This window comes from Cnephaeus nilssonii (genome assembly GCF_951640355.1).
Source record: "Cnephaeus nilssonii genome assembly, chromosome: X".
In the NCBI taxonomy this organism is placed as follows: Eukaryota; Metazoa; Chordata; class Mammalia; order Chiroptera; family Vespertilionidae; genus Cnephaeus; species Cnephaeus nilssonii.
Window position 1 is genome coordinate 35554825 of NC_137071.1, and position 25800 is coordinate 35580624.

The 25800-nt window shown below is 36.1% G+C and overlaps 1 protein-coding gene across 1 annotated transcript in view; it reads left to right on the forward strand.

Moving 5' to 3' along the window:
• MAGT1 (magnesium transporter 1) overlaps positions 1-21503 on the forward strand; it is a 48610-nt gene extending 27107 nt beyond the window's left edge. Inside the window, exons 4-10 of the mRNA XM_079765354.1 lie at positions 6895-7035; positions 7535-7675; positions 8182-8271; positions 8885-8948; positions 14661-14735; positions 17260-17350; positions 19452-21503. Coding sequence (XP_079621480.1) covers positions 6895-7035; positions 7535-7675; positions 8182-8271; positions 8885-8948; positions 14661-14735; positions 17260-17350; positions 19452-19467 — 618 coding nt within the window. The 3' untranslated portion in view covers positions 19468-21503. The remainder of the gene's footprint in view (positions 1-6894; positions 7036-7534; positions 7676-8181; positions 8272-8884; positions 8949-14660; positions 14736-17259; positions 17351-19451) is intronic.
• Positions 21504-25800: the final 4297 nt, after the last annotated feature.

The following is a 25800-nucleotide window of genomic DNA, read 5'->3' on the forward strand; positions in this document are numbered from 1 at the left end:
CAATGGATAGAGCGTCGGTCTGCGGACTGAAAGGTCCCAGGTTCGATTCCGGTCAAGGGCATGTACATTGGCTGCGGGCACATCCCTGGTAGGGGGTGTGCAGGAGGCAGCTGGTCGATGATTCTCTCTCATCGATGTTTCTAGCTCTCTATCCCTCTCCCTTCCTCTCTGTAAAAAATCAATAAAATATATTAAAAAAAAAGATTTAAAAATAAAAAAATAAAAACTGAACTTGAGCTAGCCATGAAATGTAATAGTCAGTGCTTAACCTAATAGAATATGGAAATTGGGTTGTAATCAAGTAATAGACACACACACACACAATTGTGGTAAATATACATAATAAAAATTACCATTTTAAACATTTTTAGTTGACAATTTATCAAGTAACTTTTTAAATCACAGCATTAATCCATCATTATACCATCATTGTAATATTGAAGTTTTTAGTAGAGTTAGGTACTGTACTTGTCTTTACCCCCTGCTTCTTTCTTGTCTTAGTGGAAAAGCTCCTTGTTCAAAGCTTCACCCCATTCCTGTGCCCTGGATCCCATATTGTATGAGCTCTGTCAATCATGACCTCTCTCACCTATATTTTTTAATTGATTTCAGAGAGGAAGGGAGAGGGGGAGAGAGATAGAAACATCAGTGATGAGAGAGAATCATTGATCAGCTTCCTCCTGCAAGCCCCACATTGGGATTGCAACCAGGAATCGAACCGTGACCTCCTGGTTCATAGCTCAAGGCTCGACCATTGAACCATGCCGGCCGGACAGTTGCTTAATTTTTTTTCTTAATTTTTAAAAAACATATTTTTATTGACTTCAGAGAAGAAGGGAGAGAGAAAGATAGAAACATTGATGATGAGAGAGAATCATTGATCGGTTGCCACCCACATGCCCCACAATGGGGATCGAGGCTGCAACCTGGGCATATGCCCTGACCAAAAATCAAACCATGACCTTTTGGTTCATAGGTCAATGCTCAACCACTGATCCACACCATTCAGGCTCACCTGCATTTTTTAAAAAATGAAGTGTATTTACCCAGCTGATGTGGCTTAGTGGTTGAGCAGAAAGCAGCTAATCAATGATTCTCTCTCATCATTGATGTTTCTATCTCTCCCTCTCCCTTCCTCTTTGAAATCAATAAACATATTTTTTAAAATGAAGTGTGTTTTTTTAAAATATATTTTTATTGATTTCAGAGAGGAAGGGAGAGGGAGAGATAGAAACATCCATGTTGAGAGAATCATTGATCAGCTGCCTCCCGCAAGCCCCCCACTGGGGATCGAGCCCACAACCCGGGCATGTGCTTGTCACCGGAATCGAACCTGGGACCTTTCAGTTTGCAGGGCTAACCCTATCCACTGAGCCAAACCGGCTAGGGCTAAAGTCTGTTTTTTTAAAGAGCAACTTAAGGTTCACTACAGAATTGAGGGGTAAATAGATTTCCTATATACCCCCTACCTCACACATGGATAGCTTCCCCCACTATCAACATTCCTACCAGAGTAGTACATTTTTTACAGTTGATGAGCCTACATTGACACATCATAATCACCCAAAAGTGCACAGTTTACATTATGTTAAACTCTTGGTATTGTATAGTCTACTGGTTTGGATAAATGTATAATGACAGTTGTCCATCAATATGGTATCATAAAGAGTATTTTTATTATCCTAAAAATCATCCATACCTTGCCAGTCCATCCCTCCCTTCTAACTTTTGGTAACCATTGATATTTTACTGTTCTCATAGTTTCGCCTTTTCCAGAATGCCATATAGTTAGAATCATACAGTATGTAGACTTTTCTGATTGCCTTCTTTCACTTAGTAATATGTATTTAAAGTACCTCCATGTCTTTTTATGGCTTGATAGCTCATTTCTTTTTTTTAAATATATTTTATTGATTTTTTACAGAGAGGAAGGGAGAGGGAGAGAGAGTTAGATATATCGATGAGAGAAAAACATCGATCAGCTGCCTCTTGCACACCCCCTACTGGGGATGTGCCCGCAACCAAGGTACATGCCCTTGACCGGAATCGAACCTGGGACCCTTGAGTCCGCAGGCCGACGCTCTATCCACTGAGCCAAACCAGTTTCGGCTGGGCCCATTTTTTAATTGGTTTGTTTCCTTATTGTAGTGTTTTAAGAGTTCTTTGTATATTTTATTTTATTATTTAAGTTTTTTTTAATGTTTTTATTGATTTTTTAGAGAGAGAGGAAGGAAGAGGGCTAGAGACATAGAAACATTGATGAGAGAGAGAATCATTGATCGGCTGTCTCCTACATGCTTCCTACTGGGAATCGAGCCCACAACCCGGGCATGTGCCCTGACTGGAAATTGAACCGTGACTTCCTGGTTCATGAGTTGATGCTCAACCAACTGAGCCACACTGGCTGGGCTGCTTTCAGTTCTTTTAGATATATACCCAGAAGTGGAATTCCTAGATCATATGGCATTTCTGTTCATAATTTTTATTATTTTTAAATATATTTTTATTGATTTCAGAGAGGAAGGGGGGGAGAGAGAGAGAGAGAGAGAGAAACGTCAATGATGAGAGAGAATCATTGATCAGCTGCCTCCTGCAGGCCCCACACTGGGGACCGAACCCACAACCCGGGCATGTGTCCTTGACAGGAATTGAACCTGGGACCCTTCAGTTCACAGGCCAACAATCCATCCACTGAACCAAACCAGCTAGGTTTCTTCATAAAATTTTAAAGAAAACTCCATACTGTTTAACGTAGTGGCTGCACCATTTTGCATTCCAGCAGTGCATAGGGGTTCCAGATTGTCTATATCCTTACCAACACTTACTTTCTGGTTTTTATTTTTGTTTTTTTAATAGTAGCCATCTTAATGGGTGTGAGGTAATAGCTCATTGTGGTTTTGATTTGTATTTCCCTAAGGATTAGTGAGGTAGAGCATCTTTTCATGTACTTATTGGCCATTTGTATATCTTTTCTGAAGAAATGTCTATTCAGATTCTTTAGCTAGTTTCTAGTCAGGTTGTTTTTTTGTTGAATTATAGGAGTTCTTTATATATATTGCATACTAACCCCTTATCAAATATATGATTTGCGGATATTTTCTACCATTTCATAGATTGCCCTTTCATTCTTTTTTTAAAAAATACATTTTTATTGATTTCAGAGAGGAAGCGGGAGGGAGAGAGAGAAACATTAATGATGAGAATCACCAATCGGCTGCCTCCTGCATGCCCCCCACTGGGGATTGAGCCCACAACCCAGCCATGCGCCCTTGACCAGAATCGAACCTGGGACCCTTCAGTCCACAGGCCAACACTCTATCCACTGAGCCAAACCAGCCAGGTCATTTCTGTTGATTGTGTCTTTAGCCTACAGCAGTGGTTCTCAACCTTTCTAATGCCGCGACCCTTTAATACAGTTCCTCATGTTGTGGTGAGCCCCAACCATAAAATTATTTTCGTTGCTACTTCATAACTGTAATTTTGCTACTGTTAATGACCCACAGGTTGAGAACCGCTGCTGTAGAGCCTAAGACCATCGGAAAACACAGATATTTACATTACGATTCATAACAGTAGCAAAATTACAGTTATGAAGTAGCAACGAAAATAATTTTCTGGTTGGGGGTCCTCACAACATGAGGAACTGTATTAAAGGGTCACGGCATTAGAAAGGTTGAGAACCACTGGCCTACAGGATAGTTTTAAGGTGCTTATTTTAGTACTAGAGGCCCAGTGCACAAAATTTGTGCACTTGGGGGGGTCTCTCAGCTCAGCTTGCGCCCTCTTGCAGTCCAGGAGCCCTCGGGGGATGTCTGACTGATAGCTTAAGACTGCTCCCTGCAGGGAGCAGGCCTAAGCTGGCAGTCGGCCGTCGGACATTCTTAGAGCTGCCCCGGAGGCGGGAGAGGCTCCCGCCACTGCTGCTGTGCTCGCCAGCCATGAGTCCAGCTCAGGGCTTCTGGCTCAGCAGCACTCCCACTGTGGAAGCACACTGACCACCAGGGGACAGCTCCTGCGTTGAGTGTCTCCCACCTAGAGGTCAGTGCGTGTCATAGCAACCAGTTGTTCCACTGTTCGGTTAATTTGCATATTAGTCTTTTATTATATAGGATAAAGATGTTACATTAGTAATCATGGAAATACAAGTTACAATAATAGTGATATACAATATTTACACATTAGATCAACTTTTGGCAAAAATGTGGGGAAACAGGTAATTTCCTACATTAATGGGTAAAAATATAAATTGGTACTGCTATTTTGGAAGGCAAATTGGCTCTATCCATTTTAACTTAAAATGTTCCTGCCCTTTGATCCAGCAGTTCCATTTCTATAGAAACACTGTCACAGGTATACCAGGTATACAGGGAGATAAGTACATGGCTGTTCATTGCAACATTATTTTTTAATGGAAAAAAAACAAAACTCTTAATGTCCAACAATAACACAATTAATAAAATATGAGCCGAAACCGGTTTGGCTCAGTGGATGGAGCGTCGGCCTGCGGACTGAAGGGTCCCGGGTTCGATTCCGGTCAAGGGCACGTACATGGGTTGTGGGCACGTCCCCGGTGGGGGGCGTGCAGGAGGCAGCTGATCGATGTTTCTAGCTCTCTATCTCTCTCCCTTCCTCTCTGTAAAAAATCAATAAAATATTTAAAAAAATATATGAGTGAAGCTTATATATATACTAGAGGCCCGGTGCACGAAATTCGTGCACTGTGTGTGTGTGTGTGTGTGTGTCCCTCAGCCCAGCCTGCACCCTCTCCAATCCCAGGTCATCCGTAGCGCTGCCGCCACTGCAGCTGTGCTCGCCAGCCATGAGCCCGGCTCCTGTGTTGAGTGTCTGCCCCCTGGTGGTCAGTGTGCATTGTAGCGACCGGTCGTTCCGCCATTCTGTTGATTTGCATATTACCCTTTTATTTTATATATATATATATATATATATAAATCATGGATAGATCTATCAAACATGGATAAATAAAAAACGCAAATTGGCCCAGCCAGCATGGCTCAGTAGCTCAGTGGATGACTATTGACCTATGAACCAGGACGTCACGGTTCAATTCCTAGCCAGGGCACATGCCTGGGTTGCAGGCTCGATCCCCAGTAGGGAGCGTGCAGGAGGCAGCTGATCAGTGATTCTCACTCATTATTGATGTTTCTATCTTTCTCTCCTCCTTTCCTGTCTGAAATAAATAAAAGCATATTAATAAAATAAAGCAAACAAAGCAATATTACATGTTTTCTGTTGGTACATACATATGTATATGGATAAATTCAGAAAAGTCTAGAAATGGTAATAGTGGTGCAGGAATGGACTGGGGTTGGTCCTTACAACCCTGTAATTTTTAAAAACTCTTGGTTCATAGGTCAGTGCTCAACCACTGAGCCACACTGCCTGGGCAAGTATGCAGTCTCCATTTTTTGTCCTTGGTTATTAGGGTTTTCCAGCTAATCTTCAGTTGATTTTTCAGGATAGTTTTTCTGTATTTTAGTTGTATTTCCAGTTTGGTCCTGGGAGAGTGTCAGTGTAGCTTCCACTTACTCTGTCACCATTTTTAATCCTTCTAGACATATTTTCAAAGAAATCCAAAGGTGGTATAGCTAAACAAATATTGAAGAGTTTGGCCTAAAATTTGGGCAGCAGTTTGGTGGAGTGAACACTGTGTCCTTAGATTTGCAGGCTGAGAAATTGAATTTTAACAGTGTAGTCAGAATTTAGCTAACTCTGGAGACTTTGTGCACACTCACCAAATCATAAAAATCCATGCCAGGCCAGTGTGGTTCAGTGGTTGAGCGTCAACCCTTGAACCAAGAGGTCATGGTTCGATTCCTGGTCAGAGCACATTCCCCGGGGGGGTGATGCAGGAAGCAGCCAATCAATGATTTTCATCATTGATGTTTCTATCCTTCTCTCCCTCTCCCTTCCTCTCTCTGGAATCAATAAAAACATTTTTTTACAAGTCCATAGGCGTTGGTAGCCAAAAAGCTAATCTATTAATTCCCTGTATTATACTGCCAGGGAGACCAAAGTAATCATACCCACTAATTAGTATACCCTCTCCACTATGGATAAGTCTAAACTATGTTTAGAAGGGTTTTATTGTGAGTATAGAATCAAAGCAAGGAAGTTGGGTTATTATATTGGCTGACATCTTTTAATTATAATTGTTTTATACTAGCTAATCTTCACTTTAGGGTTACCTGCTGAGTGAATCTGAATGCTTGCATCTGATGGTCCAGCATCTTTTCCCTGGACTTAGACTTTCTGTTTTTCACAAGTACAATTAGGTCAGGAAAGATAGAATGCAGATAAGTCAGTCATGGTTTCTTTATTTTAGTAATTCCAGTGTTGTCTTCTTAAACATATCATGGTTTCATCATAGAGTATTGGGAACTGTGGTGCTTCTCAGTAAACATTTATGAACCTTTTAGAATTAACTATTTCTGCTTATGGCTACCATTTTGTATTGGTTTTCATTGCAATGTTAGAGCCCTATCTTACAGTTTCTTTCTTATTGAGAATGTACTCTATTTGGATCTTGCCTCAGCTACATAAGACAGTTTTAGTTCTAATAAATGTATTCTTTTTTGCATAATCTCAGAACAGATTAAAATGTTGGCGGTATGGGCGATTTTCCATTCTGAAGGAGTAAAATGTAGGTTTCTTAGCTAGGAGTTCCTATTTGGTCAGCAGTGCGCTAATTAAGGTTCCAGGCAGCCTTGGATTTGAATCCTGGCTCCGCCATTTACCATTTTCCTCAGGCAAGTCACTTAACCTACTTAAACCTGGGCTTCCTCATCTTTATAAAATGCCTAATTTTCAAGATAATATTTGCTGTTACTTCTTTTCCTTGATAACTTATATTTTCATGGACTACTTTTTATTTAGCTAAACATGAATTCAGCTCCAACTTTTATGAACTTTCCTGCAAAAGGGAAACCCAAAAGAGGTGATACGTATGAGTTGCAGGTGCGTGGTTTTTCAGCTGAGCAGATTGCCCGGTGGATTGCTGACAGAACTGATGTCACTGTAAGTTTCCCTACTTTGTAGAAAGTTACTTTGCCATTATCCACTTGAAATCTTACTGGGGATATCCTAATTGGTCTTGTCCCCATATCACTGAGGTGGTAATAAGTAGTTTGGCAGTCCCTTCATAAGGAGCATTTAACAGAATCATCATGATGAAAGAGTGAAATTACAAAACATCCTTTGTTATTGAATTCAGAATGGAAACCACTATTTTGACATTATTAAGTCCATGGACTATCTAGTTGTACTTGACAAATACTTATTAATGAAAGGTATTATGTTGTGGTTAAACAGAATATTGTATTTACTCCATCCCATTTTAAGATACATTGTAGAGCCAAGCATGTCGACTCTCATGATTAGGATGAAAATAAAAAAATTGTAATTTTCCCTGAAAGTAACCACACTGATTTGATTGCTTCCATTTTACATTATGTTGACCTATGTAATTAGTGAATCAATTTCATAATTTAAAATGTTTTTCTCTCCTTTCCATTAGATTAGAGTAATAAGACCTCCAAATTATGCTGGTCCCCTTATGTTGGGATTGCTTTTAGCTGTTATTGGTGGACTTGTGTATCTCCGAAGAAGCAATATGGAATTTCTCTTTAATAAAACTGGATGGGCTTTTGCAGCTTTGGTGAGTGAATTTTAGAAAAAAATTGCATGAATAAAACTAATATTGTATTGGTAGGTAGCATTTTGTTTATTTCTTACTGTGGAAAGGATTTTATATATTTTTATTTTATGCCTTAAAATCAATTTGTCTCCTCCATTATATCATTAGGATGGCCAGAGCTTGGTGAGTACCTAGTTTTTTGTTCAACCTAAATGATAGACTGTCACCTCTAGAAAATCTGCAGTTTTTAAAAAAAATTATTATTTTAAAGGACTTTTCAATATTCAATTTTAAAACTTGTATCAGCTTATTTATAATTTTAAATGGTGTTTTCCTTTTGAAGTAAATATTATTTATTCTTGTGATCCTTGTGAAATATAAGCCTTAATTAAGAAATAATTTATCTGAAAAAATGTATTCTTCATGTATTACTTAAGCAGATGTACTTTTCATATGCCTATCAATTTAATCAAGGTGGGAACAACTGCACCAAGTTAAAGAGTATGTCATTATTTTTTGTTTTCTAGTGTTTTGTGCTTGCTATGACATCTGGTCAAATGTGGAATCATATAAGAGGACCACCATATGCTCATAAGAATCCCCACACAGGACATGTGGTAAGGAAAGTCCAGGATTTCTTTTCATTGTATACCAAAGTTAACCTTGATAATGATTAGCCTGTGAGACCAGTGTCAGCATATGAGAGAACTAGATTTAGTTCTGGATTTTCAGTCTTTCTGTTTACGAGCTTCAGTTGCTAAAAAGAAGATGCAGTGTTCTTAAAAGTTCCTTATGCTATTTGGTGTGTCCTTTTGAATAATCTAGCTAAGAATGAAAGTCAACCTTCAGCTAAATACAATATTTGATCAAGTACTTGAGCCTCTACTGTTTCTAGGCACTGTGCTATATATTATTAGATATAGTGATAAACAAGAAAAATATGATCCCTATCATCATGGAGCTTACATTATGTACCTCATGGTTTTATATACGGAAATACTAGTTTTCTTATGATTCTGTTGTTGAAAAGATAGTATAAGTACAATGAAAAGATAAAAATTTTAAATAACACAGAAATAGCTTTTATTTATGATGAATGCCACAGACCTAATGCTTACATACATAAGGTGAATCAATTTTATACAGTTTGAAAATAGCCCATTTTAGGATTAGGATACCAATATTAAATGTATATTTAAAGACTTAATTTTGTCTCTTTTTTCCTCCCAGAATTATATCCATGGAAGCAGTCAAGCCCAGTTTGTAGCTGAAACACATATTGTTCTTCTATTCAGTATCCTCTTTATAATAAGTCCTTGGTGCTGTGTTTTGGTCTTTTTTCTCACATTATGGTATTCTCTCTACAGTTTGGTTGAGGCTACTCTCTTATTAATTCAAGTCATAATATCTTTGTAATCATATTACTATATCATCTATCTTTAGCCTAATCAACTGAAGACCACCAGGGACAAACCTGCAGTCTGATAAAGCCAGGTTTATTGGCTCTTGCTATAAGGTAGATTGCATGTCAGGGGAACCAAGGGACATCTTACCTTAGGAAAGATAGGGTTCTAGGATTTGGGCAAGGGGTGGGGCTTAGGTGAAATCTAGATGAAACAATGTCTTGATAAGCTCAAAGCAATACCTGGCTAAGTGTAAAGGGGTCAGCCTCAGGTTGGGACTGTGAAGTGGACAGGGTTCTGTTTCCTGGAAACTACAAATTTTAGATAAACATGGGATTGTTGTCTTCAGAACTCATTATTTGAAGCTCTGTACTTTGGTTGTAAATTGAGGCTAGTTAAAAATTTTACTTGTAGCCCAGCTGGCTTGGCTCAGTGGTTGAGCATCGACCTATGAACTAGGAGATCACGGTTCAATTCCAGGTCAGAATGTGCAAGCTCGATCCCCAGTAGGGGGCATACAGGAGGCAGCCAGTCAATGATTCACTCCCATCATTGATGTTTCTCTCTCCCTCTCCCTTCCTCTCTGAAATCAATAAAAATATATTTTAACCAAAAAAAATTATACTTGGAAATTGAGGGACTTTGATCCTCCAGGCAGGAATGAAATGTTTAATATGAATCAATGTATGATTTCAGAGAACAGTGTTCTTCATTCAGTAAGAAACCAGTAGTTTAAGTACTATATAAAGAAAAAAAATCAGCCCTAGCCGGTTTGGCTCAGTGGATAGAGCATTGGCCTGGAGACTGAAGGATCCCTGGTTCAATTCCGGTCAAGGGCATGTATCTTGGTTGCAGGCACATCCCCAGTAGGGGTTGTGCAGGAGGCAGCTGATTGATGTTTCTCTCTCATCAATGTTTCTAACTCTCTATCCCTCTCCCTTCCTCTCTGTAAAAAGTCAATAAAATCTATTAAAAAAAGAAAAAAGTTAAAACCCCTGGAAATACCACCTTTAGTAAATGTTCATGTATAGGGGTGGGCAAAAGTAGGTTTATAGTTGTTCATGATAAATACAATAATTAATAAATAATAATATAAGAATAAACTGTGTTTCACATACAACTGTAAACCTACTTTTGCCTACCCTTGTAAATCTTTCCCAATTTTATTATGTCAGTGATTTTTTTTAAGTATATTTTTATTGATTTCAGAGAGGAAGGGAGAGGGAGAGAGAGAAACATTAATGAGAGAGAATCATTGATCAGCTGCCTCCTGCACACGCCCCACTGGGGATTGAGCCCACAACCTGGGCATGTGCCCTTGACTGGAATCAAACCCAGGACCCTTCAGTCCGTAGGCCGATGCTCAATCCACTGAGCCAAACTGGTTAGGGCTATGTCAGTGATTTAATAGAGATATTTTAAGGAAAACATTCTGGGGGGGGGGGGATTTAAGTCTTTTTTTTTTTGGAGAACATTTGGGGAAATTATATTTTCTTAAAACAGTATTATGTAATATGGAAAATAAATTTACCTGCTTAAAGTTCAGTCTGTAGTCAGAAGACTTCATCTATTAAGCCATGGAATGGTGAGCTGAAAAGTATAATATGTAATAAGTCCCACTGATGAGAAAGAAGATTGAAAAAAATATATTACCTTAACTTCATGTTTTTTCTCCAATTCTAAAATTTATTTATTTTCAATTTATTTAAACTGAAAAACAAACAACAAACAGTTTACCCATTTCTCCCACTTTCTACCCCTTGCCTTTGGCAACCACCAATCTATTCTCTATATCCAAAAGCTTGGTTGGATATAGAGCTAGAGATAGAGATATATATAGAGAGATTCCACAATCAGAGATCATATAGTATTTGTCTTTCTCTTCTTTATTTTAAATTATTTCAAAATTTATGTTGAAAATGTTCATTTATGATTTGGTAGATTAACCATGGAAAATTTTCGGTATCTGGAAATGGCCTTAATTAATTATATTTTAAAATTGAATAGTGGAGCAGAAGGGCAGTTAAAATTGTAGCATGTGTTAATTAATTGATTTCCAGTTTGTTGGTTTTTTAGCTTTGTCCTAAAATATAAAATATAATCATATAAGTTTAAGAAACTAAAATTTTCTTACTTTTTCCTTCTGCCTAAAGGTTCAACAGTTTAAGATCTCACATACATTTGAAACATATTGTAAGCCTGTTAGAATATAGAATTTCTTATAAATTTGGTTATTAGTATGCAAAATGAGGATTTTTTTTTCAGGGTGAAATTTTTTTCTCTACTTTGTTTTTGCTTTGTTGGTAGTTATTGGGAAGATGATATCTTCTGAGTGATTATTTGCTAAATGCTGTGAATGCATGATTTGTCTAAGGAGCTTGTACTGGAACAAGTAGATGTATACCTTAAGTACTGTGTACTAGGTATAATGGTGAGATAATTAATAAAGCTAATTTTGTTAGATGTAGGGAACTTTGTATTATACTTACCCCCCCTTTTTTTACTGTAACTCAAAGTTTGATAAGAATTTTTTTTAATATTGATAAGAATTAATATAATGAGACTATTACTAAGTAGTAATGATTTTGGAAAATATCCACCTACTCATCATCCTATCTAATAAAAGGGTAGTATGCAAATTAACCATGACTCCCATCACAAAGATGGTGGCGCCCATGGCCACAAGATAGCGGTGCGCAGTCTCCTCAGCCCCGCCGGAGTCCCCCAGTCCTGGGGGGGCAGCCGCTGAGAGCGTGCAGCGTGAGCAGCCTGGCGGAATGCTTGCTTCATCGCCGTGGCGATAAGGCAACCGTTCTGCCGAGGGCCTCTGGGCAGCAGGCGCGGAGTGGCCAGGGCCTCTGGGGAACAGGGGGGCCGGCTCGCAGCCTCCACGGCTGAGCGCAGGCTCGGAGAGGAAACGGTGGGCCTGCCTCCCACGGAAGCAGCGCCGCTCCTGGCGGCTCCTGCGGAAGCAGTGGGTGGCCTACTGCGCGTGATATCACACAATGGGCTACTAGTTTTTAATATTCTACAATTTGTTGCATGATTAATAAAGCAAATTGTATGATGATTTGCCTGTTCTACTGAGCAAGTTTTAAAATTATATTTTAAACTTTTAAATTTGAAGTATTGTATTCATGCAGAAAAGTTTACAATTCATAAGTGTACAGTTTGACGAATTTTCATGAAGTGAACACAACTGTGTAACAAGCACCCAGATGAAGAAATAAAATTTTACTCACATCCCAGAGTATCTTTCCATCTCATCACCCCTCCTGATCATTCCCTTTCTGCCCAAAGTTAACTACTATTCTAATTGTTAACACCATGAATTAGTTTTACCTAATTTTTTAACTTTACATAAATACACTCATACATTAAATATATTTAAATTAAATAAAGTAGAAGCTGTACTAAGACATAAACAAGGTCTATAACTATAGGTTGTTCTGAACTCAGAAATGACTTTTTAAAATTGTCTTTACCTATCGCTTATGATATTAATCATAATAATAGTTATACTTGAAAAAAATAATAAGGTAGCAATATGGAATTTTTTCACCTGTAATCTAAAACACTATTATTAAACTATGTATTTATTTTTTGCATATCTTCTTGCATTCTTTGCTCATATTCTTTGTATTTTTACAATGATGGGTGGGAGGGAGGGGTTCTTTTTTATACTTAGAGACATACTTTAGCCCAGCCAGTGTTGCTCAGTGGTTGAACATTGACCCATGCAGCAAGAGGTCACTGGTTCTATTCCCGTTCTGGGTACATGCCCAGGTTTCAGGTTCAATCCCTGATAGGGGGCATGCAGGAGGCAGCCAATCAATGTTCTCCTTCATAGATGTTCTCTCTCATTGATGATTATATCTACCCCTTCCCCTTCTTCTCCCTCTTAAAAAAAAAAATCTATGAAAACATTTTTTAAAAAAAGACATACTTTAACTGTAGTTTGGTTTCTTAATGCATTATAAGCATTGTCTATATCATTATATGGCCTTCAAAGATACAAAAGTGCATGGGAATCACAGAGAAATAAGAAAATAAGGCAAGGCCCTAACCTTTTCAAATACAAAAGTGTCAACCATTAATTAAAGTACCCTGTAACCAAAGCCTATAGAAATGATCAATCTTTATACAAACCAGGATATAAAGAACCTCAATAAGAAAAAAATAATATCTGTAGAAGAAGACTTAGCCAAGCAACTAAAAATGTGATGAATAGACATCAGTCCTAACAAGAGGCTATGGAAGAGAAAGCACAAGATAGTAATGAAGGGATGAATAGACAAATTCGAGAGCCAGTTATTAATTTAGGCCTTATCTGAACACTTTTATTTCCCTTTCTGCTTTAAGTATAATCACATGCGGAGCATACAGTGTGCATGCATGTATGCATAATTAATTTGGGTATTTTTACTTGCTGTTTGTATTAACCAAACTGCAGGATGTATCTCTGTTTTCTACTAGAATACATTATATTAGTTTTAAATTCAATTTTGTTTATTTTAGCATTCAACCATGCCATATGTTACCTATTTGCTGGAAATGCCTATTTTGTATTTATGTAGCTTCTATATTTTTTAAATATATTTTATTGATTTTTTACAGAGAGGAAGGGAGAGGGATAGAGAGCCAGAAACATCAATGATAGAGAAACATTGATCAGCTGCCTCCTGCACACCCCCCACTGGGGATGTGCCCACAACCAAGGTACATGCCCTTGACCAGAATCGAACCAGGGACCCTTCAGTCCGCAGACTGACGCTCTATCCACCGAGCCAAACCAGCTAGGGCTATGTAGCTTCTATATTAAGCAGACTAAAAGTGAAGTCATGGTATGTAGGATTTTCTTTTTTTATTAGAATAGGACAAAATTAGTTAGTAATTTTTACTTTAAAGGCTAATTGTTGCAATTCTGGAGAATTTTTGAGAAGTTCTTTTTCAAATAAAAATCAGTTGCTATTCTCTAAATTGTGTGTATTTTAAATGTGTTCTTTGGAGGGTGGTTGAAATATTACTCAAATGTCTATTTGATATTTTATTTATTTTTTAAATATTTTTATTGATTTCATAGAGGAAGGGAGAGGGAGAGAGAGAGAGAGAAACATCAATGTTGAGAGAAAATCATTGATCAGCTGCTTCCTGCACACCCCACTCTGGGGATTGAGCCTGCAACCCAGGCATATGCCCTAACTGGAAATCGAACCATGACTTCCTGGTTCATAGGTTGATGCTCAACCACTGAGCCATGCCAGCTGGGTAATATTTTAAAATGTGTATGAAGTTGAAGCAAAAGTTGGAAGACTTTCCAGGAATGTTATATCAAAGTAAAATTTCAGGAAAACTCATAGTTCATCTATGAGTTATAGTGTACATTTGTTTAAAATACCAATTTTTATTTTTAAGAATAAAGTAATAGTTCAACCTAAATGCTTTTATTATATCTTCACAGTAAATATTTATGCTGTGTAGACACAAGTTTAGTTATTTACAGTATTATGTAATTAAATATAGATTTATATATTTATTATAATTTTCTTTAAAGTGGTATGCCTTTTGTATCTATGTGAATTGCTCCTTAAACAGTTTTTAAGATGGTGGGGTTACCTTAGGGATGGTACTTTTATGTGAAGCTGCTACATCTGACATGGATATTGGAAAGCGAAAGAGTAAGTCATATCATATGCCAATCTGCCTTTAATCCAGGAAAAAAGCATGTCCTCTAATCACTTTCCCTCTTCTTTATAAGTATGTTATTTTACTTCTTTACTATTTTAAAAGTAATTATAGAAAATGTGGGGTGAAATAGGAGTATGAAACATTTGGGCAGAGAGTTATCCATTTTTCCACCAATAAAAACAAGTAATTTTAATGTTGTAATATAGTTCTATCCATTTGTAAAACATCTTTTAAGTTGTAGTATCAAATTTTGAGTCTTGTACTCCCCCTTTTTAACTGGAGTTAAATAATTCACTAATAAATATTTTCCTCTACATAATTTTAAATTTATACTTTATACTGTAATTTACTTAACCATTCTGATTTTTTGCTTACATTTAGTTTTTTTTCTTTCATTATTATAAAGTCTTCTTTAGTGAGTATCATGGTATATTAAGCTTTATCCTCATTTCATATTAATATCTTAAGGTAAGGGGAGAAAGGGATTCTAATATATGTGACAAGAGAAGATTTGACTTTGGGTGGTGAGCACATGGTGCAATATACAGATCTTGTAACATAGAAACCCACACCTGAAACCTTTTTGTTCAAGTTGTCCAATTTCACCCTAAAATTAAAATAAAAACTAAAAAACCCCACAATAGCTTAAGGTAGATTCCTAGAAGTAGAATGACTGTGTAGTTCTGTGTATGAGTAGTTTCAGTTCTCTTGATGTTTTAAACTGATGATGCCAACTTCTTTTCCCAAATGTTACAATAATTTAGATTCCTACTAGTGGTAATTAGGAATACTTCTTTCACTATAACTTTATCAGCATTAGGTAACCTCCTTAACAAAGCATGTGTACATGTGTGTTTATTGTCTAATCAGATAAGGGGCAGATGTTATATTATATTGTACTTCATTGGTTATTAGTGAAATTGAATATTTTCCTAAATGCTTATTAGCTATTTGTGCTTTTCTTTCTGTAAATCATCTTTTTGTCTTTTGCCATTTATCTATTAGAGTCTTAGTCCTTTTCCTATTGGTTTGCATGGACTTTTTATATATTAGAATATTCACACATTGGTATTTGTTGCAAAGAAATGCTAACAATATAGTTTTATTTTATTTACATGAAATCAGTTTAAGTGCGAGTTTTCCTTTTATGGTTAAAAGTTAAATGCCATCAAAATTAACTTAGCTAAATCTATTTACTTTTTCTTCTAAAAAATGATGATGACATTGGATTTAAAATTTGCTACATTAAAGTGAATTTTTACATATTAAGAAAATATAACTAATATATCAATTTTTTATTCAGTTAATATACATCTTTTAATTGCTTGACTTTTTAAAAATTGCCTATTTCAGTATTCATTACTGGAAAAAAGCCATCTTGGTGCTACACTGCTGGCATGAATTTAAGTTGTAAAACATTTGGAGACATTAAAATAATCACAATTTGATCTACTTCTAAGATTCTAACCTAATGAAATAATCACAAATAATAATAAAAATTTCATTAGCACTTACAGTGTACCAGGAACTGCCCTAAGTACTTTTAGATATGTTCTGTGAAAAAAGTAGGATACAATGTATAGAGTGATACTATATATATATATATATATATATATATATATATATATATATGGTGTCCCAAAAAATGTATACACACTTTGAAAATATAATAGAATCAGCTGTTATATGTATTTTACATATGTTTAACTTTTACATTTAACCCCTAATCATATTGTGTGGAAATTAAAAAGGGAAAAAGAATTGTTCTAATATAAGAAAACTAAAGTTTGTTTTTAGTATTGGCCAATAAGTATATTTCACTCAAGCTTCCACTGCTGTAGCACACATGCTTTCCCACATCCCTACCTTTATGCTTCATAGCCAGTCTTAGTCCAGGGACTCAAAGAGTCTCAAGTTATGGGAATCATACTTGAGTATTGTGGGATCAGTATCTGGAGTTAAAGTCATTAACTGCTATGCTAAACCAGAGCATATGAGATTAATGCAAAGAGCTATGATTAGGAATCAGGGTTTCCCCACCCTCATTTAAATGAGGCATCCAAGTTGAATAAGTTCCTTATGCAGGCAGTATAGTTACTTATGCATGGGTACTTTCAAATGAGATTGTTACAATGTGATCAGATGTCTTTAAGTCAATATTTATCAATAAACCCATATTTAAGGGTTGAAAATGAGTTTAATAAGTAATTTTCTTGTTAATAAAACTTTTTAACACTAAATTCTTGATTATCATGGCATTAAAGGAATTCATTAATTCATACAATTAAATTGCACAATTATGTAAATGAAGCTACTCTAGTATATTGTAATGGAACAAATTAAAGGGGAAGGCAGAATCCTGAAGAGAAAAGAATGGGGATGGAAAGTTGAGATTTACCAATAAGTTATAGCTCTTGTTTTTTCACTCTTGAAAATGTAGACTAAAATGTATGCCCTGGTTTGTCATTACACTTCTTAACATGCTCATTTTACTCTGCTTTTGTTTTTCTACAGTAATGTGTGTGGCTGGTATTGGACTCGTTGTATTATTCTTCAGTTGGTTGCTCTCTATTTTCAGATCTAAATATCATGGATATCCATATAGGTATGATTTATATAGTGATTACCTATATTTACAAAGATTAGAGCTTATGGCCGAAACCGGTTTGGCTCAGTGGATAGAGTGTCGGCCTGCGGACTCAAGGGTCCCAGGTTCAATTCCGGTCAAGGGCATGTACCTTGGTTGCGGGCACATCCCCACTAGGGGGTGTGCAAGAGGCAGCTGATCGATGTTTCTCTCTCATCAATGTTTCTAACTCTCTATCCCTCTCTCTTCCTCTCTGTAAAAAATCAATAAAATATATATTTTTTAAAAAGATTAGAGCTTATGTTGCTTTATAATACTTTTTTTTTTTTTTGCTTCTAGCTTGTAAAGCAAAAAGATAGGCTTTAATTTAATTTTGGTACATATCATATAAAATTAGTTTAATTATATAATGGACAATGGTATTTGATTTCTCAGGAGCATCTTTCAGGGTTATTCTAACATCACCTAATTTAATCTAGAAATCTATAAAACAAAATAATTAGAACATTTTATATTATATCTACCTACACAATTCCTTGTGTGCATGCAATACTACCTCTTGAGGGGGAAATTATTACTATTTTTTAAATCTTTACCCGAGGATATTTTTTAGAGAGAGTTGAAGGGAGGGAGGAGGAGGAGGAGAGAGAAAGAGACAACATCAATTAGTTGCCTCCCACATGCAACCAAGGTACATGCCCTTAACCAGGAATCAAACCTGCAGTCCTTCGATCTGAGAGCTGATGCTCTAAGCCAGTGGTCGGCAAACTCATTAGTCAACAGAGCCAAATATCAACAGTACAACGATTGAAATTTCTTCTGAGAGCCAAATTTTTTAAACTTCTTCTAACGCCACTTCTTCAAAATAGACTCGCCCAGGCCATGGTATTTTGTGGAAGAGCCACACTCAAGGGGCCAAAGAGCCGCATGTGGCTCGCGAGCCGCAGTTTGCTGACCACGGCTCTAAGCAATGAGCAAAACCGGCCAGGGCAAGGGGATAATTATTTTTAAATGTTTTTGATGACTTTTTACCTCTACTTTTCAAGGCTCTTTATGCCATAAACAGAACATTTGATGAAAATCCAGTTTGTAGACAGTGTACGAAAGTGTGTAAGAACATCTTGAAATGTTCATAGAGATCTCTCAGGCTCAGGAAGGAAATTACTCTCCTGGTTATAAGTTCTCAATTTTACTCTGTTAATAGCCAAGAGAAATGTACCTACATAATTGGAGTTGTTATAATTTAGTTTAATTTTATAACCTGAGTGCCAATTACTATAATTCCTAGTCTTTTAATACAACATTTTCCTGTTGTATAAATGATTATGAACACTAAAGGTAAAGTATATCCAATGATATTTTTAAACCTAAATTCAATCTTTATATTTTAACACAACTTTTTAGTATATAATTTTGAACAACTCCCTAGTTGATTCATTATATTGTGACATTCTTAGATGCCTTTTAATCAGTGAACAACATAAATTAATCTTGCATTTTTTTCTTGCAAACTTATTTAAGACTAAAACCTACTAGGTCTTTGATTCTTGACTTATAACTTACCAACTTTATACTTTCATTGTTCTGTGTAAGTATATTTTAAAATAACTTCTCTTCTGTAGAATACTAACTGGGATACAAGGGTAATTTTGCTGGGACTTTTGTTACTTATTTGATCATTATGATTAATTCAATTATTAATTGGTGTCTATCTTCAGGAGATATTTTTAAAAATATTTTTATTGAATTCAGGGAGGGGGAGAGAGATAGAAACATCAATGATGAGAGAGAATCACCAGTCGGCTGCCTTCTGCACACCCCACACTGGGGTTTACACGCCCCACACTGGAGATTGAGCTGTGACCTTCTGGTTCATAGGTCGATGCTCAACCACTGAGCCATGCCAGCTGGGCTCTTCAGGAGATATTTTAACTTGAAGTTATATCTATTACATTTTCTCCTAAGACTACTTCAGTATCTCAGGGTTTCTCACTTTTTGTTATCGATACTCAAAGTTATTATACATTCATCCTAACATTCTTTGCTATGTTAAAATCAAGCTATTTAAAGCCTACTTTTCTTTCAGAGACTAAAAGATTGGTATATATTTTTGTTTCAGCTTTCTGATGAGCTAAAAAGGATCCCAGAGATATATAGACACTGGAGTAATGGAAATTGAAAAATGAAAAAGGTGTGTGTATGAAAAGAAGAATGCAATTTGTGTATTTTGTATTACCTCTTTTTTTTTAAGTGATTTAGTTAATCATTTAACCAAAGAAGATGTGTAGTGCCTTAACAGCAATTTCCTATCATAATCATGAAGTATTTGGATACAATTTTCCTCTTTACCTTCCCTTCTCAGTGAACTTTATGGAACCTTTAATTTAGTAGTACTAAGAATTTCATGAAAATTTCAAAACTATGACTCCATCTTAATTAGAACAAGGTTCAAAACTGCTTTAGTTAACTTTTGGCCAAATGATTTTATCTTATCCAAAGATGGTAGTGGGGGGTTGGTTCTGACCAGGTGTTCCTTCATATGCCTGTTATAGATAACTGCATCAGGAATCCAATGTTAGCTTTTCCATTTTTGCATGGATGTGTATACTTTTGCACATCTTTCCTTTCGGGCAGAGAAGTCATATGTGCTATGTGATCTTCTGAAAACAGAATACCATTCTTCAGAGTACATGTCTAGCTTTTAGAAAAAGAAGTACTAGCCAGTCTTCCTCCTCCATCTTTCCTATTGAAATACAGTGCTGACTGTCTATGCTTCCTGGTGGCTGTAGATGTTTAAAAAATTATCTCTACAGGATTATGATTTCTGCATAAGTATGGAAGAAAATACCTTGTATTTGGAAAGATTTCAGGTTCATTCTGTCTCCCTAGTTTTATTTAAGGTAGCCCACTCTATAATAAAAATGTAGCTTAGTGCTAAAAATCAATGTAACTTAAAAATGGTCTAAAATGTTTGCAAATTTGAGATTGTCACTTATTTCATTTGTACCTAAGAGAAAAAAAAATAGACTTATCTGGTTAATTTGATTACTGTATTACAGTTACAAAATATTTTAATAATCCTTGTGTTTAGGAAAAGAAGTCTCCTAGGTTAGGAAAAGAAGGTTAGGAAATAATTGTTATTGCCTGTGAATAGAAAGTAAATGTTTCTTGAAAGCTATTCTGTTTTTTCCTATTATTGTAGCCTTTATTCTCCACTTTAAGTGGAGAAACAAAGTAAACATTTAAAAGTGTTTTGTTTGAATTTTGTCTTTTTTTTGTCAGTGGAAATAACCATATGTGCTAAAGAAATTTCTTTGAAGAATGAAAGTTGATTGTTATCATTATATCTAGCTATAATCTTCCCTTAGTTATAAACAGTATACTGAAATGACATTATGGAAATATGAGAATTACGATGGAGAAAAAATTTTAAAGAAACTTGAGAAGTATTGAATCAAAATAATACTGTGACTGCCTTCTACTATTTACTATCTAATAAGCCTTTCATGTGATCTAGAAGTCTTATATAATAGAGGTTTGCAGAAAGAGATGGATATAATTCTGTAAGAAGAAATGTTTTATGTAGGGTCTTTTTGTGTTTTTTATTAGATTTGGTAGGTGGAGGGATATACTCTTTAATGGAGCCACTTTTTGTTAGTTACTCCCCTATAAATTTTGTGACTCTGGATACCTTATCTGCTGTTCTTGTACTTGTCTCAGGCCAAATAAATTCATGCTGTGATTCCTATGAGACTTGTATTAAGATGCCCTGATTTGTATAGACTGACCAGGAAATTACTACTGCCATGTAATCTGTATAGCTCCAGATACTTTGCCATGAGCATTGAAATAATGACAGTTTTGTTGCATTTGTTTTATCTCCCTTAAGAGCACATTCTTTTTCTGTAAGGAGAAAAGTTGCATTCTGGCTAAAATCTGTAGAAAGCAGGTTTACTACACTTAGAATAGTGTTAACTTTGTGAAATTTTTGAAATTAGCTTTCATCTGAAGTGCCTTAGACTCTTTACTTTTCTAGTAATGGTTTCAATATTATTTGTTATACATTTAAAAAATAATATTCAAAATGACACATTGTAGTGGCAAAGATAACCAAATGTCTGGCTGTTTGCTTTTTGACCATATCAATAAACTTTTACAATCTAAATTCTGAGTTTTTTATTAACATCGAAAGAGGGGTGAATTTAAAACTCTAAACTACTAGTATTGTAATATTATGATATACCATTTTGAAAATATAATTAACTTTCTTATTGTCCTAATGACAGTGAATTTGATGGCCGAAGGAAATTCTAGGTTGAGTTGCATTCTTCCAGGATTCCATATGTTATCCTTCATTAGTGTTGTCAACCATTAGATTAGTCAAAACAGCCAAGATAAGTAGATGAAGAGCTGTTTTCAGTGGTTGATCTTTGTCCCAGTCAGTGAACACTGTGACTAGTTAATTCCCTTTTGGTACTAAATAATTGATTGGAAACAGTTACCCAGACAGATTATCAAGTTATATGGTACTGGACAACAGTACATTTGCAAACATGGAGTAGAAACACTGGACAGGAAGTAAATAGACCTGGCTTTTAAATAACTTTTAGTCTTTACTCTGTTTCTGTCTAGGTATGTGACCATAGGCAAATCACTTGAACCTCCCTGGACCTATTTATTTTAATGTGAGTGCAGTGGACTAAATCACTCCAGTGTTCCTTCTAACACTGATGTTCTGTGATGCAAAATATTAAAGATGTATTTAAATTTTGAATAGATATCATTGGTGATTTTCAGGTTTGGTGTTGAATTAAATCAATTGAAATGTAGGATGTTTTATAGTCAGATTTATGAGGAAGCTGAAATGCTTGTGGAGGCCATTATTACTGTAAATTGTTTAATAATATGCATTGAAATATGTTTTAGAAAAGATACACTTGAAACCAATATATTAATACCACATCTTGATTTAAATGGGTTCTGACAAATTGTAAGCAAGGATAAAATTAAGAGGGGAAAAAGGGGGGAGAACATCTGTAATACTCTCAGTAATAAAGATAATTTTTTAAAAAAGGATAAGATCAAAAACTATAATAGTATGCTATTACTATTACATATTTTAATGTTATAGAAAGTTAAAACCAAAGGGACCTTGATACTATTTAATCAGCCCCTTCATTTTGACTCCTAAATAAAACCTGCCCTAGAGAGGGGAAACAATTTACTGAAAGTTATTCCAAGGAATGCCTACAGGTTTCACATTTACTGCAAATTCCCTATGGATTAGGTTTCACTTAAAAATATAAATTATCCCCTAAAGACATGGAAACCATAGTTAGTTTACCTTGATTGCTTCCTCGCATCTAGATTGCTGGGAGAAGGGTCCTAATGAGAGAAGCATTACCCAACAGGGACTGATGCAGGCTTCAGAAGGGAGGAGTTTCTAGTCTGACTCTCTTTAAACCGTGAAAGTGGAATTTAATTGGGGACGTCAAAAGGCTTTTATTCAGAAGAGAGGCAGGAACAGTAGCCTAGAGATTACTCTTTAGAATTTTGTGTCTTGTACATCCCTTTCACTCTGTGTTCTCAACTTTTCCTGGGTGTAATTATGGGGAAAAATACCAATGACTGTCATAAGAGAAATGCAAATCAAATCCACAATGAGATACCACCTCACAACCACTAGGATAACTACTATAAAAAAAACCCACACACAACAGGAAGTAAGTGTTGGCAAGGATGTAGAGAAATTGGTAACCTTGTATACTGTTGGGTAGTAGAAATCTGAAATGGTGCACCACTACAGAAAACAGTATGGAGGTTCCTCAAGAAATTAAAAATAGAAGTACCATATGATACAGCAATTCCCACTTCTGGGTACATATCCAAAAGAATTAGAAGCAGAACCTCAAAGAGATAGTTATACACCTATATCTATAGCAGCATTATTCCCACTAGTCAAAAAGTAGAAGCAACCAAGTGTTCATGGATGGGTGAATAAAAAAACAAAATGTGGTATATACATACAATAATATTATTCAGACTTGAAAAGGAAGGAAAGTCTGACACATAACACAGATAAACCTTTTTTGGACATTATGCTAAGTGAAATAAGGCAGTCATAAAAGACAAATACTGTCCTGGCCAGTGTCGCTCAGTGGTTGAGTGTCGACCTATCATGGTTCATTCCCCATCAAGGCGCATGCCCAGGTTTCAGGCTCAATCCCCAGTAGGGAGCCTGTAGGAGGCAGCCAATTGATGATTCTCTCTCATCATTGATGTTTCTATCTCTCCCTCTCCCTTCTCTGAAATCAAGCCTATATAATAAAGGGTAATATGCAAATTGACCCTAACTGTGGAACAACCGGTTGCTATGAAGTGCACTGACCACCAGGGGGCAGACGCTCAGTGCAGGAGCTGCCCCCTGGTGGTCAGGGCACTCCCACAAGGGGAGCTCTGCTCAGTCACAAGCCGGGTGACAGCTGCAAGTGTAGCAGTGGTGGCTTCCGGGCTGCCAGAGGGATGTCTGACTGCCAACTTAGGTCCGATCCCCTGGGGAGCAGGCCTAAGCCATCAGTCAGACATCCCCCAAGGGGTCCCGGATTGCAAGAGGGCGCAGTCCAGGCTGAGGGACACCCCTCCCCACACCCAGTGCACAAATTTTCGTGCACTGGGCCTCTAGATAAAAAGAAAAGAAAAAAAAGTTTGGGTTAAAAAAAATAAATACAAGGGGAAGGATGGAACTATAGAGAATCAAAGTTTTTATATACTATTGAAGTTAAGTTGGCATTATGTCACACTAGATCGTTATAGATATTGTAGTTTTCAGGACAGCCACTAAGAACATAATGTAAAAATATACAGAAAAGGAAATGAGAAGGGAATAAAAATGATACTCCCAAAATCAAGTAAGCACAAAAATGAGAGCAGTAATGGAGGAAATGAAGAACAAAGTATGTGTGACATATAGAAAACAACAAAGTAGCAGTAGTCCTTCCTTGTCACTACTTAAATCTGAATGGATTAAACTATCTAATTAAAAGGCATAGAATGGTAATATGGATTTTTAAAAACCCCACAACCCAACTATAGGCTGTCTATGAGACTCACTTCAGATGCAAAGACACAAATAGGTAAAAAAATGAAAGGATAGAAAATGATGTTCCATGTAAATAGTAACCAAAGGGAGCTGGGGTAGCTATACTAATATCAGACAAAATAGACTTAAAGTAAAAAATTGTTACAAGACAAAAGAAACGACATTATGTATTGATAAAAGGGTCAGTCTATCAAGATAATATAATAATGATAGACAGACATGCACCTAACAATATTGCCCTAAATATATGAAGCAAATATTAATAGAATTGAAGGGAGAAATAGATACTTCTACAATAATAGATGGTGACTTCAATACTCCACTTATAATAATGGATAGAACAACCAGAAGAAGCTCATTAAGCAAATAGAGGGCTTGAACAACACTATCACTCAACTAGAGTGACAGGCTTACATAGAACAATCTGCCCAACTAGAGCAGAATTCACATTTTTTTGACATGGAATATTCTCCAGATTTGACCATATATTAGGCCATAAGACTAAAATTCTTAAAAGATTCAAATAATATGAAGTATATTCTTTAACTACAAAGGACCAAAACCAGAAATCAGTAACAGAAGGAAATTTGGAAAATTCATAAATATGTGGAAATTAGTGTATTTTTAAATTGATTTTAGAGAGAGGAAGGGAAAGAGAGAGACACCATTGGTTGCCTCACACATCACCCCAACCTGGGATCAAACCCAAAACCTGGGATGTGCCTTGGCTGGGAATCGAACTCACCATGTTTTGGTATACAGGACGACACTCCAACCAACTGAGCCACACTATCCAGGCAAACAGTATATTTTCTTTTTTTTCCCTCTTGAAATACAGAATATTATTTAGAAACTATTTAAATTAGAAAAACAGCCCTGCCAAGAAAGGCAAGGTAGAAAATGTGTTCCCAATAAAATTGAATTTTAGGGCAACAAAAATTTAAAAGGCCACAAAATAGAAATAGCACCACTGTTATTTGAACAATGGCTAGTTACTTGCAATTTTGGCATTGTTAACCAATGAATCTGTTTTTGTTTTTTTCTCTGAATTCCACACAGAGCATGCACAACTTAACAATTTATCATAAAATACCTGCTTTCTACACACATTTTTAGACAAACTACCAACAGAAAAAAATTAATACAATTGCATCAGGGGCTGATCAAGCTCAGTAGTGGGTGACATACATTTTGCAGATTCTGCCAAACAAAGGAACTGAATAAGATGTGAACAAAGCAAATGAGGGAGTTTTTAAGGGATGAAATATTTTAAATATTAATAATTAGTTCAGACATGGTACTGTATTTTCTCCAATGGAAAATTAATATTTGGTATCACACTAATGAATTTTATCTCTAAAGAGATTAG